At 46.6% G+C, this 12,332-nt stretch overlaps 1 protein-coding gene across 2 annotated transcripts in view; it reads right to left on the bottom strand.

Annotated features, from left to right (window-relative positions):
• Window positions 1-12,332, bottom strand: part of SYN3 (synapsin III) — a 467,769-nt gene that overhangs the window by 22,469 nt on the left and 432,968 nt on the right. For both annotated transcript variants that reach the window (XM_037847793.1, XM_037847792.1), the window contains exon 8: window positions 3,457-3,599. In XM_037847793.1, the coding sequence (XP_037703721.1) occupies window positions 3,457-3,599 (143 nt within the window). The remainder of the gene's footprint in view (window positions 1-3,456; window positions 3,600-12,332) is intronic.

Here is a 12,332-nt window from a genome sequence, read left to right as displayed (position 1 = left end):
AGAAGGGTGGACGAGCCAAAAACTAGAGTCAGGTCATGGTTGGGTTAGCAATATACATGAGGAGTGAAGAACTCTGGGGAAGCAAAGGAGAAACTGCAGTAAATTAATGGGCTGAGAATGTGGCCACTGAGCTATGCCTTGGAGGAGGGGTAAGATTTGGCATGGTGGGATCTGACGGTGTCAGAGAAGGTAAGAGAGTGAGTTGAGTCAGACAGATGTGAGTTTGAATCTTGGTTCCAGTGTTTGCTAGTTGTAGGACCATGGGCAAGTGTCCTCAGCTCCGAGTATTTCCTCACTGGTGTTATGGGAATAACTATAGTACCCTCCTGTGAGATGTTATGTGAATTAAAGGAAATATTCCCATAAATCTCAGCACAATGGGTGCTACTCTTATTTTTCAGAAAGTGAAGTCAAGAAAAGAAGACAATACAAGGGACAAAATTGGAAGGAATACAAGCCAGACTGCTTTCCTTCCAACAGGATAATGGCAGTGAGACCTGATATTTAGTCAGTGCTCTCTATGCCTGAGACACAAGTATAAGGGCTTTAAAAACATTGACTCCTTTCAGTCTCACAAAACCTAATAAGACGGGCATTATTATTGTTATTGTCTCCACTTGATAGACAAGCAAACCGAGGCCCAGAAAGTGTAAATCGCTTGCTCAAAGCAATAATTAATAAGTGACAGGCAGGACCCAAACCTTATCTGACAAACTCCATGCTCTTACACATGGCAGAGCCCTTTGCAGGTTTGGGGAAATGGGTGGGTCATCTCGAATGTGAAGTAGCTGCCAGAATGCGGGGTGGAATGTAGACTGTGACAAAAGAAACTTCCATATTGCAAGTGGATGACAACTTCATTGAAGGAGGTGGGGGAAAGGGTGCTGACCTTAGTAAGTCTGGAAGTGAGTGGGAATCCTAAGACTAAAGACGAAAGGAACTGTATGTGAGAACAGAACTGTGGTTGGTAAAGTTGTTTCCCAGAGGATTACAGGTTAACCTGCTGTACTTGAAACTGTACTGAAATAGTTTCAGTATACTGGGATGGAACAAATAAGTAAATGGGTGGTGGGTGGTGGGAACCAGGCTTTTCCCTGTTGAATGGGGAGATTACAGATAAGCAAGGGGTGGGGGAGGAGGCTAAAAGGAACCACGTGGTCATGTCATTGGAGACATCAGTATGAACTCCTTTCTAGCTTAAAGTAGATATAGAGGGATGTGTGCAGAAATAATTGTAGATGTGTTGGCACGCATGGGTTAAGCTAAGCACTGTTTGCCAGCTCTTTCTGCTGAGGCCTAGAAATGATGATGCCCCAGTAGCAGCAAGCAGAAAGGCCTGAGTGTAGGGCAGGAAGTGGACCAAAGAGGAGGCCCATGGTTGGGGGTGGGAAGGACATTCTACACCAAGGGCTGACTTGAACGCCACCCTGGGATGTGGGCCAACCCAGGGTCCAGGAAGTGCTGTAACTAATGACGAATTGGAGCTGTCAGGCGGGAGAGGCTGGGCATAAAGAATATGGCAGTGAGGTCATCCTCGTGAAGAGAAACTGGGGCAAGGAGCTGTCAGTGTCAAGTGGAAGCTCTAACAATGAGGAGAGAAGGAAATGACATCGTGACAGACGGTGGGGCCTCGGAAATGCACTGAGTCTGGCATACTTGCCTGTGCCACAGCTTGGGGGTGGGGGTGGGGATGAGGGGGCCAATATGATCACCTCGAGGGCACCAGAGAGCAGTGACAGCTCAGCCCTAGCTTGTTGCAGCAGAGGGTGATTGACAGGACAGGTCAGCAGCATTCCTTCAGCACTGGCTCCATCCCTTCCCTTGCACTATTTCCTTGTAGGCCAGCTGCCTGCATCTCCTCCAGCTGCCCAGGCAATGGCAGAGGTGAGTAGCTGCGATTGAGACTGTGTGGCTCACAAAGCCTAAAATATTTACAATCTGGGCCTTTACAGAATAAATTTGTGACTCCTAGTCTAGGCAGTCCAAATAATGCGAAAGCAGCCATGGGCAATACATAAACGGGCATGGCTGTGTTCAACAAAACTTATCTACAGAAACAGGCAGTAGCTGGATTTGGCCTGTGGGCTGTAGTTTGCCAACCTCTGGCCTAACACCCCAGCTCTACTGCACAGAAGCTCACAGATGGAGAGGGTTTCCCCATGTCCAGAGCCAGCCACTGAAGTCCTCAAATATGGAATCATGTACAGTTGCTGCGCCATAAATGCTTGGGAACTGGGGTCTTATCATTTCATGTGGAACCAACAACCACGTTCCAAGATGAGAGACGAAAGGCCCTAGGGCAGATGGATGTGGCCAAAAAATGAGGCCTCCCACCTATTCAAGATCTCCTTCCCATTCTTAAAACCACGGCTCAAGTGGAAGTCAGCCTTTGCCTGAACTGCTATTCCAACTATCTCCGGGGGTGAATAAGTATTTAGTTTTCTGCGTGGCATCCATTCCTTTTCCTTTAGTCACAGCACTCTGAATTCCACTGGGAGGGAGCCTGCCCCTACCACATGCCACCTAGCGGGACTTTCCGTACAGCATGTGGTGGAAGTTGGAATCATCAGTGCTGTCTCGACAGAATCAGAATTGTGCGCAGAGTGGGTCAAGCACTGAAGATGATTAGGGAAGATTCACTTCCCAATGGTAGAGCTGTGAGGATTGTCTATTTCATTCACCTACCCAGGTTCCTGGGGCGTCCCAAGACCCTAATCTTTCTGACATTGCTAGCTTGGCCCTTCCTTCCTTCCTTCCTTCATTCCTTCCTTCCTTCCTTCCTTCCTTCCTTCCTTCCTTCCTTCCTTCTTTCCTCCCTCCCTCCCTCCCTCCCTTTTCTTTTTTACATTTCTGATCAACCACAGTTTTAATAAATTTCCTTAAAAACAACAAGCAAACAAACAAAGTTTAAATTAGATTGTTTTCTGTTGCTTGTAGCCAGAGAAATCTGATGTAATCTCCAAATGGGCCTTTTTGGTTCTAGGGAAACCCTTTTGCAGCCCATAGCCCCATAGCCATTTTTTTATAAGTACAGGTCAGATCTTGGCACTCAGAACCCCAGAAGAAAATCCAAACTCCTCCACCTGGCATTTGAGGCTCTCTTTGATTTGGCCCCAAATATCTCTGTCAGTCTTGACTCCTACAACACACCCCCCCTATATACTTGCAGTTACCCCAAACATGCTAAGCATCCTTCCTGCTCTGGGAGAGACAGCCCTGGTTTGGGTTGGCAGATGTCTACCCAGGGATAAGCTGTAACAGAACAGTCAGCCGTGCCGATTGGGGAAAAACGCAGCAGAGGAGATGCAGAGGGAGAATAATGATGTGCTCAGAGAGGTCACAGCTCTTGGACGGAGGAGACGAGCCGGCTGGATATGAATCTCTCATCTCCACTCCTCCCACGCCCCCCCTCCACCCTTCCTCCCAGCTCCCACAACCTCCCTCCCAGGCACTCACATGTAAGCCTTGTAGTTGGATCCGATTTTCTGGATGCGGATATCGTACTTGGAGTCAATGAAGGCCTCAGTGGTGGCGTAGGTTTTGGCCATGGCTACCACGCTGGTGATGTCCTGGTAGTCGTGCTGGTTTTCCACTTTGATCTGCATGGCAGAACGAGGGGGGTGAGCACCACCCGGCCATCCTGGACGCCCACCCAACACCAGGACCTAGTGCTCCACAAATAGAGATGACTAGGCATGACCCCTACCTGGAGGAGGTCACCCTTCCAGCAGGTGAGACAGGATCAGGCAACAAATGAGCCCCATACATTGCTGTGCAAGGTACAGAGGAGGAGCTGAGCTATTCCATTTGGGGTAGTCAAGGAACTCTTTATGGAGGAAGTGAGGTCTGAATAGGGCTTGGTGTGTGTGTTTTTCAGAGGGACCAAGGTGGGGGTTGTCCTTTCTGGAGAGCAGCAAGAATGGATGGGGTGCAGGCGTGAGGCAGCTCATGGTGCAGGGGGGAAGGACACGAGATTCACACTGGCTGAGGGGCCGGGAAGGTGGAGGACGGCTGATGTGGTGTCAGCAGGCAGCAGATCATGGAGGGCCTCCAATGCCTTGGTAAGGAGCTGGAATTTTAGTCCGAAGGCTCTGGAAAGCCACGGGGGTGGGGGTGGGGGTGGGAGGGGGAAGAGGAGTTCAAATAAGAAGGTGGCCTGTGTTTTAGAAAAGTCACTCAGGAAGTTGTGCAGAAGATTGAATGCAAGGAGGTGACATGGGAGACAGCTTGACCAGTTAGAAAGGAAGATTTGTGTGTATGTGTGTGTGCATGGTGTGTGCGTGGTGTGCATGTGGAAGGTGTATGTGGGGGATATATGAGAGATGTGCGTGTGTGTCATGTTTGTGGTGTGTTTTTTGTGAGTGCATGTGGTGCCTGTGTTGTGTGATGTATGCATGTGTGTGATGTGTTTGTGGTGTATGTGTGTGGTATGTGCAGTTTGTTATGCATGTGAATATACCGTGTGTAGTGTGGTGTGTATGTGTGTGTGTGTGTGTGTGTGTGTGTGTGAATGCATGTGAGCATGCCCTGGCCAAGGCTAAGCTTTGCTGGAGCAAAGGCCTGTGGGAGAAACTTGCACTGCTTACTGGGTTGAGGCTGGGAACATGGGGCTGTGCCCTGGGGTCAGAGCGAGGTCCCAGGGGAGATTCCCAGGCCAAGGACAGGGGTCCGGGGCCAAAGCTCCATGACAGCAATCTTAAGACATAACAGAGGCTGACTTCAAGCGACGGCAGAAATCAGTCAGGCTGCTCCCTCCTGCTGGCCGTGGGGGCCCTGCTTGTCCAGCAGTGGCTCCCCGTCCCCTATCACGTTCACCCTGAGAGATGGCGGAGTTTTGGTGCTGGGCAGCTGTGGGGGGCACCCTCCAGGCTGAGAAGGGTGGGGTTGGCTCTCACCTCAAGTGTATGTTAAAGGGGCAGTGCTGCTCTGACAACCCCATGGGAAGAAGCCTATGATAACGCCCACCCATTTATACCCACTTCACAGCGTACAAAGCATTTTCACAGCTCCCCAGGGAACCCAAAACAACCTTGAGAGGCAGGCAGGGGCCATTACTATGGCCATTTAACCAAGGCGGAAACTGAGATTTCGTGACTTGTCCGAGGCTACATAGCAGCTAGGCATAGCGCTGGGAATGAAGCCCTGTGGCACATCCTTCACAGTAGATACCAGGGAGGGGAGCCGATGAGACTGGGGTTGGGAAGCTGTTCTCTCTTCTCCATTCTCTGAGCACACCAGCCTCTCTCTTAGTGAAGACTCTGCTTTCCACTTTGCTGAGAAAATAAAGGTGATTGGCCAAGAGTTCCCTATTTTCTATCCTTTTCCAAACTCATCAGCCTTCCCTCTTCTTCCTAGCTGCAGTCCTGCCAAAGGCTAGACCTCCCATTGTTCTAGATCCTCTAAGGCTCTAACTGCTGGCTGTTTCCAGAATCCCATTTTCCCTTCTTCCTTTAAAAATAGAACCCCTAAGTTTTAGCTGGTTGCCTGGTCTCAGCTAAAGATTACTTTGTTCCAGTCTCTCTTTCAGCTAGATATGACCAAGTCTCCCAGTTCTGGCTGACGAAAGTGGGAGTGAACATGATGCAAACAACTTTTGGGTGTTGCCCTTAAGAGGAAAGATTCCTTTCCCTTTCCCTTCTTCTCACTGGCTGGGATGTGGATATGGAGGTGGGAGCCTGAGCAGCCATCTTGGACACAAGGTGGGAGCCGGAGCAGCCATCTTGGACACAAAATGGCAGCCGCATGTGGAAGATGGCTGAGTAATGAGATGAAGGGATGTGGGTCCCCAACATCACGGAGCCTCCTGTCTGCCTTTGACTATATGTGCTCAGATTCTTACATAAGAGACAAACAAATTTTAATCTTGTTGAAACCACTGTTATTTTGGTCTTTGTCACAGCAGCCAAATCATATTTTGGCTTTATGTTTTTAGTCTTTCTCCTCATTGAAGCTTTATCCCCTGGATCCACATGGTCACAATCTACCATTCTCCTCAAACTTCTCCTGCTTTCCAATCTCTAACTTACTCACCACTCTCTCAGTCTCTGCTGGGTGTCTCTACATCCTCATTTCAATTCATTCCTGAACCCACTCTCTCCCAATTTCCTTTCTCACGAGTCCCCTGAAACGGATTTGGCATAGAGCTCTTTTGGTCCTCATTCTACTTTTGCACTCGGTAGCACTGGTCAACTTGTCGAGACTTGGTTTCTACACCACTAATCTCTCTTGGTTCTCTTCCCCACTTTCTGGCAACTTCTCAGTATGTACTGCTTTCGGTGGTCATGGTGTCCTGGAAAGTTTCCTCCTCAGCCAGTATATGGGGTGAGGTAGAAGGAGTTGGAGTCACTGAAATGAAAGCATGGGATTGAGAGCTTGCAGAGACAACTGGTCCAACTCAATTTTTCACTGGGTGGCTCTAGAAAGGCAAAGAACTTCTTCTTCTGTGCCTCGGTTCCAAGCAGGCCACCTCAGAGATCCATTCTCCTCTTCTATTATCATGAAACACCCCAAACTGGGTAGCACATAGCTGCCCAGAAAACACACACTTCCCCTTCTCCCTGGCAGTATGTGTGGCTGTGTGGCCACGTTTCGGCCAATGGGATGTGAGCAGCAGTGGGGTAAGAACTTCCAGGGCCGGCCACTAAAGGGAAAGGGACAGCTTTTCAGTCGTTCCTTTCCTCTTCCTGCTGGCTGGAATGGGGATGTGGCAGTGCACGTGGCTGACGGCAACATCTCAGGGCTGGGAGGAGCCTGGGCCTTGAAACGGGGAGGTCCCCGCAGCCCCAGGCTGGGCTGCTTATGCCCTGATGGTCGTGTGTGCGCACGTGTGCGACAAAGTCCCAGCTTGTTTAAGCATTTTAGCTCCTCATTACAGCAGCCAAACTGTATCCCAACTGTCATACAAGCCCTGACTAAATATTTGTTGAACGTCTCATATGTGCATGCATTCATTCACAGGGGAGACAAAAGAGAGCAAAGAGAGAAAATATACTTTTAGTGGTTTAATTACTTAATTTTCAGTCAGCCCAAACTCCCTTTGTGAACCCTCTTCTCCTACTTGAGTCCAGGTGGTTTTGCATGTGTGTGTGGGCGTGGGGAGGGCACCCACCTGTCCTTTTCAGGTGTGGGCATGTAACTTCTTACACAGGTCCTTCCGAGGTCCCGAGAGGGGCCCTGGCCAAATGTTTCTGGCCATTTTCTATTTTTTCCCTCATAGAGGGCCTCCCACATTATAATGTATAAAGTTCAGACCCCACAAAACCCACACCCGTCCCTGGAGCCACCCATGTCTGTCTCCCCCTCAGACTGTGAGTTTCCTGAGGACAGACAACGTGCCTCATTCACAATCGTCACACCTGTGTCTGGCACGTTGTGGAGGCACAAAGTGTGTTTGTTAGATTGAATTTAAGAAGGCCGGATAAAAGGCCTGCTGGTAACTTGCAAGGGGTGCAGGGAAATGGAAGAAAAAATAAAGGATCTTGGAAAAGGGAGCAGAGAAAGTGTTTCAGGGGTCCTTCTTTTATAAGGTGAATTGTCTTGTAAACATTTGGGCTGTATTCCACACTCTCAGAGGCTAACAGCTCCTATTATGGGCCCTGGAGACCCTGCTAAAGTCAGTGCTGTGGGTGGGTGGGGGGTGCCGGATGCATGCAGGCCAGAAAGGGCAGGAGGGTGAGAGGGCATTGGGGACGGTAAAATGGCTGCTGACTCAGGGAGGGAGTCTTGGCACTCTGCTTTATTTATCGGCTGGAAACCCCTTCGAGGGTTCACAAAAACAGGCTGAAAACAGGAAGCCTAAATGAGCTGTGAGTCAAGATAACTCACAGCTGCCCTGGGGCATTCTGATGCGGCCATGATGGACTCCCTGACCCCACAGGCTCACGCCACAGGCTCTCGCGCCTCTCCTCTCCTCTCTTCTCTTGTCTTCCCTCTCCCTTCTTTTCTTCCGTTCTTTCTCCCACTCTCCTCTGCCTTCCCTCTTATCCTTCTCCCCTCACTTTGAAAGCCATCCCTCTCCCTCTTTTTATCTTTTCTTCATTTTTCCTTTGTGGCTCCATTCTTCTCTTGCCTTTGCTGATCTCTCCCTCTCACCTCCTTTTCTCCTTCAATTTTCCTTGCCCCTTCTCATGTCAACTTTCTCCTTCCTCCTCCTTTCCATGGCCTCCTCATCCCTCCCATTCTGCTCTCCCACCTCCTTCCCCTCACCATATCTCCTTTCAGTTCCCCACAATTCTCTCCCCTCATGATTTTTAAATTGCCTCGCCTCCCGTGTGCGTGTGTGTGTGTGTGTGTGTGTGTGTGTGCGTGCACGTGTGCTCTGTCCTGGATGTGAACAAGCAGGGAGAATGGAGACACAGGAAATAGAGGGGAAGGAGAGGGAGAGAAACTGGAGAGGAGGGTCAGGTTACAATTCAGAATCTTCTGAATGGGATTCACCTCACAGGTCCCCTATTCCCAATCCCAACCAGGGATGAGAAAGTCATCTTCTATGTCCTTGGAAGATTGCCCACCATCTGCTTGAACACCTCCAGAAACGGGGAGCTCGCTATCTGGACAAGGCTGTTCCTTCCTCTTTAGGAAATCTCTAACTTGTTCTACTGTGAATTATGCCAAGAATGGGTGAATAATGAACAAATGGCCCCAATTATTGATCACACATTGTTGAGTCCCAGCCCTCTGCCTTGTATCGGCTCTTCAGTCACTCTGTATGTTAATCCACTCCTGATATGAGCCAGGTCTAGACCCTTGACTACCTTGAAATGCTCTCACTTGGCAACCTCTCTCATAAATTGTGATGCCTAGAATTAAACACCTGCTCCCGATGTGGTTTCACCAGTGGAGATGGGCTGAGACTGGAATGCATATATTCTGGCATGTTCCTGCCCGGGGACTTTGCACTTGCCGTCCCTTGCTTGCCTGGCTAACACCCTCACTTCTCTCAGGTCTCTGCTCCAGCACCCCCTTCAGAGAGCTAACTTCCCTGCCCACCTAATCTGAGGTTGCTCCTCCCACCCCAGCACTCCCCTTCCACCTTATCCTGCTTTATTTTTCTCCATTGCACTGTACCACCCAATATATCATCTATTTGTTTATTGTCTTTCTTTCGTACCACCCAACTGGAATGTAAGCTCCACAAGGGCACTGCTGTATTTCAAGCATATATAACAGCACTTGGGAAGCAATAGGTGCTCAATTAATTTGTTTAATGAATGAATAAATATACATAAGTATTTACAGATAAGTATTAAGTGCCTATTATATCCAGATAATTACTGATAGTTTTTTCCAGACACTGTGCTGGAGACTGAGGATACAAGAGGGAAAAAGAGATTTATGATTCTTAGTCAAATGCAGCTTAGAGCCTATTAATTATCTTGCTTCTGTTAATGTAGCTTAATACAATGTTTCTGTGGTCTATATGGAGCTTGTTATAAGCTAATACCTCCAGGTCTTTTTCAAACACAGGATCCTGCGCTTGGACTTGAGTGGTTGATGTTTTTAAATATCAGAGCAGAACTTTACATTTACTCTTGTTAAAGTTCAGCTGTAGTGTTTTTGTCTACCTTTCCATCTTCCAATATTGGTTCTGCAGTCCAACCCGTTAACCATCCCTCTTAGCTCTATGCCAGTCATGAGATTGGTGTACCCCTCCTGTATCAACTCCAGCTGTTTGATCTTGTTAAGTTACTTAACTTCTCTGAGCCTCAGTTTCCTCTTCTGTTAAATGTGATAACAACTACCTTGCAAGATTAGTATGGTGATTGAACAGAATTATATTGAATGTCAAAGGACCTACCTAGCACCCAGTAGGTGCTCAATAAAAGTTGGTTCCCTTCAGTTGTATAATTATTGACACCCTCTGCTGACATTGAACAATCAATCAACACTTTTTTACACAATTATTTACACAACCACTCATCCATCCATAAATTTACCTCCTGTTTCATCATCAAATTCCACGTCTCTTCTATGGTCTGTAGTGGATCATAAGGCTTATCAAGTTCTTTGCAAAGTTTCAGGGATGTATTAGATTTTCTTTATATATTTATGGACTAAACAAATGACTTGGTCAGATGGCTATTCACTTGATGATCAGATAGTTTCATTCATTCATTCATCTATCCATTCCATAAATAGTGAGCTCCCCTTAGGTGCCAGGGTTGGAGACCTAAGATGAATTATTAAAGTCTTTATATTTTAATGCTGCTTGTTCAAGAAAGAACTTCTGGTAAACTTTAAAGACACATAACATACAATAAGACACTTAAATTAAAAGTTGGGCAACGTCAATTCCACTTTTAGGAATCTTCCTAAAGATGCAATGACAAAATATAAAATGGCATATAGACAAATCTATTCGTGGCACCACTATTTGTAGTATCAGACTTTTCTGTAAATGCTTGGGCTGTAGTCTACACTCTCAGAGGTTTGCAGCCTCCATTAAGGGCCCATGGAAGCCTGATGAAGTCAGGGCCTCGGGGGTGGGGGGCAGGCAGCCTGGAGCTATGCGGGGGTGGGGTGTGGGTGTGGGAGGGGGTATTGGGCTGGTTCTTAGGCCTCAAAGGGCAGGTGACACAGAGGCATTCAGGGCTGGCCCACGTGCCTACCAACAGGGAAGCAGTTGGATAAACAGTGTTACATGCATATAATGGAGCAATTTGCAGCCCTGAAAAGGAGTGAAGAGGACCCCAGTATACTAAGATAGAGTGATGTGCATACTGCTAGGGGTAGAAAAAGAGTGCAGAATAGTGAGCATGACGTGCAATCTTTTATCTAAAAATTTGTGTGTATTGGGGAGGGGAGGCCTACCTATTTGCTTAAAAATAATGTAATGGAAGGCTAAACCAAAGACAAAAACGAACGGTTACCTGGAGAGGGAGAGCAAGAACAGATTGGATAGAAGCTAGATGTCTCTGCATGTAACTTCTAGAATTTTGACTTTGGAACCAAGTAAATGTGGTTCTATAATGGTAGAACAAAGTAAATCAAATAGAAAATAGAAAAATAGAAAACAAAATGAAGCAAATTAACCCAGCAATGTGTCGAGGTGATAGCTGAAACATACAGAGAAGGATTATTTCAATTGACTTTAAAGTATGATAATTCTGACCACTGGTTCTCATCTCCCTGGAAAGCTGAGCAGGTGAACCTCCACACTACTCCAGTTTCTTGGATGAATTTCTACTCTTGCCTCCAGCCCCACTGTATCATAATTTGCTTGCTTGACTGTCTCTCCCACCAGACTTTATCTTCTTAGCAGCCTGATCAATGCTTGGCACATAGTAGGTGATCCATAAATATTTGTCCAACTGGAAAAAAACCAACACAACAATTTAACCATACATCTCTGGTGGAAAATATCTAAAGGGCCTTTACAAATTGCTAAGAAATATAAAACCATATGCAGAAATATTGTTAGCAATAATATTGAGATTGCTATTTAAAAACTATTATAGTATCAATAGTGCTATTGTTGTTAGGAGCCAATATGTTTCAGCCTAAGAGAAAAGAGAGATATTTTTAAAATCAAGGAAATTAAGGGAAAACCCTATAATCTAACGTTTGAATCCAAAATGTCAGTATGAATTTATGATTTATTGTTTCTCTTTCCAATAAAAAACGCAAATTTCCTCCTGTATGCAACAAAAAGTCCTGGAAGCAATGACCAGCAGTATGGCAATAAGCACACCTAACACTCAGATTGTGGTCTCTAAAGACCATTATTTTACTGAAAGGAACCAGAGCTCCTCAGGGGAATGGCTGATTACAGCTTGGGGTAGCAAACCCACTCAATGGACTGAGAACATCTTATGCTAGAAGGAGGGAAGCCACCATGTCAAGAGGGCATATGCATCAACTTGAAAGGGCTCCTACTGGCCAAAGAAGGGATAACTTGAGTATCAGAAAGAATAATGACTGCAAAGGATTAAAGTATATTAAATTGTGAACAATTGATGACAAAACTCATTGGTTACCTTTGAAGATGTCTATGCTACCTCATTATTCTAAAAATGGATAAGTTAAAGGACAGAAATTAAATTTTTATCTCCAGCCTTTCCTGAATGAACTGTATTACAGGGTAATCAAATAGTTGATGAGGAAAAGTTCTTCAGTGTAGATGAACTCCAGATAATAAATGTAGAAGGAATAAGAGAATTAGAATATCATCATTCTGCAACCCCTGATGCAATGATGGCTCTCGGCAAGGATGATCGAGACCACTGGAGAAAGGCTGATGGGGAACTTTTCAATGTGTCGATCAGGCAAACACGTGAATTCATAGATCATCTTAATATCTTGAACAAGACAGTAAGAATGACCTGATCACACCT

This window comes from Choloepus didactylus, chromosome 8 (assembly GCF_015220235.1).
Source record: "Choloepus didactylus isolate mChoDid1 chromosome 8, mChoDid1.pri, whole genome shotgun sequence".
In the NCBI taxonomy this organism is placed as follows: domain Eukaryota; kingdom Metazoa; phylum Chordata; class Mammalia; order Pilosa; family Megalonychidae; genus Choloepus; species Choloepus didactylus.
The sequence above is the reverse complement of the archived record's forward strand: the minus strand, read 5'-3'. Positions and strand labels throughout refer to the sequence as shown.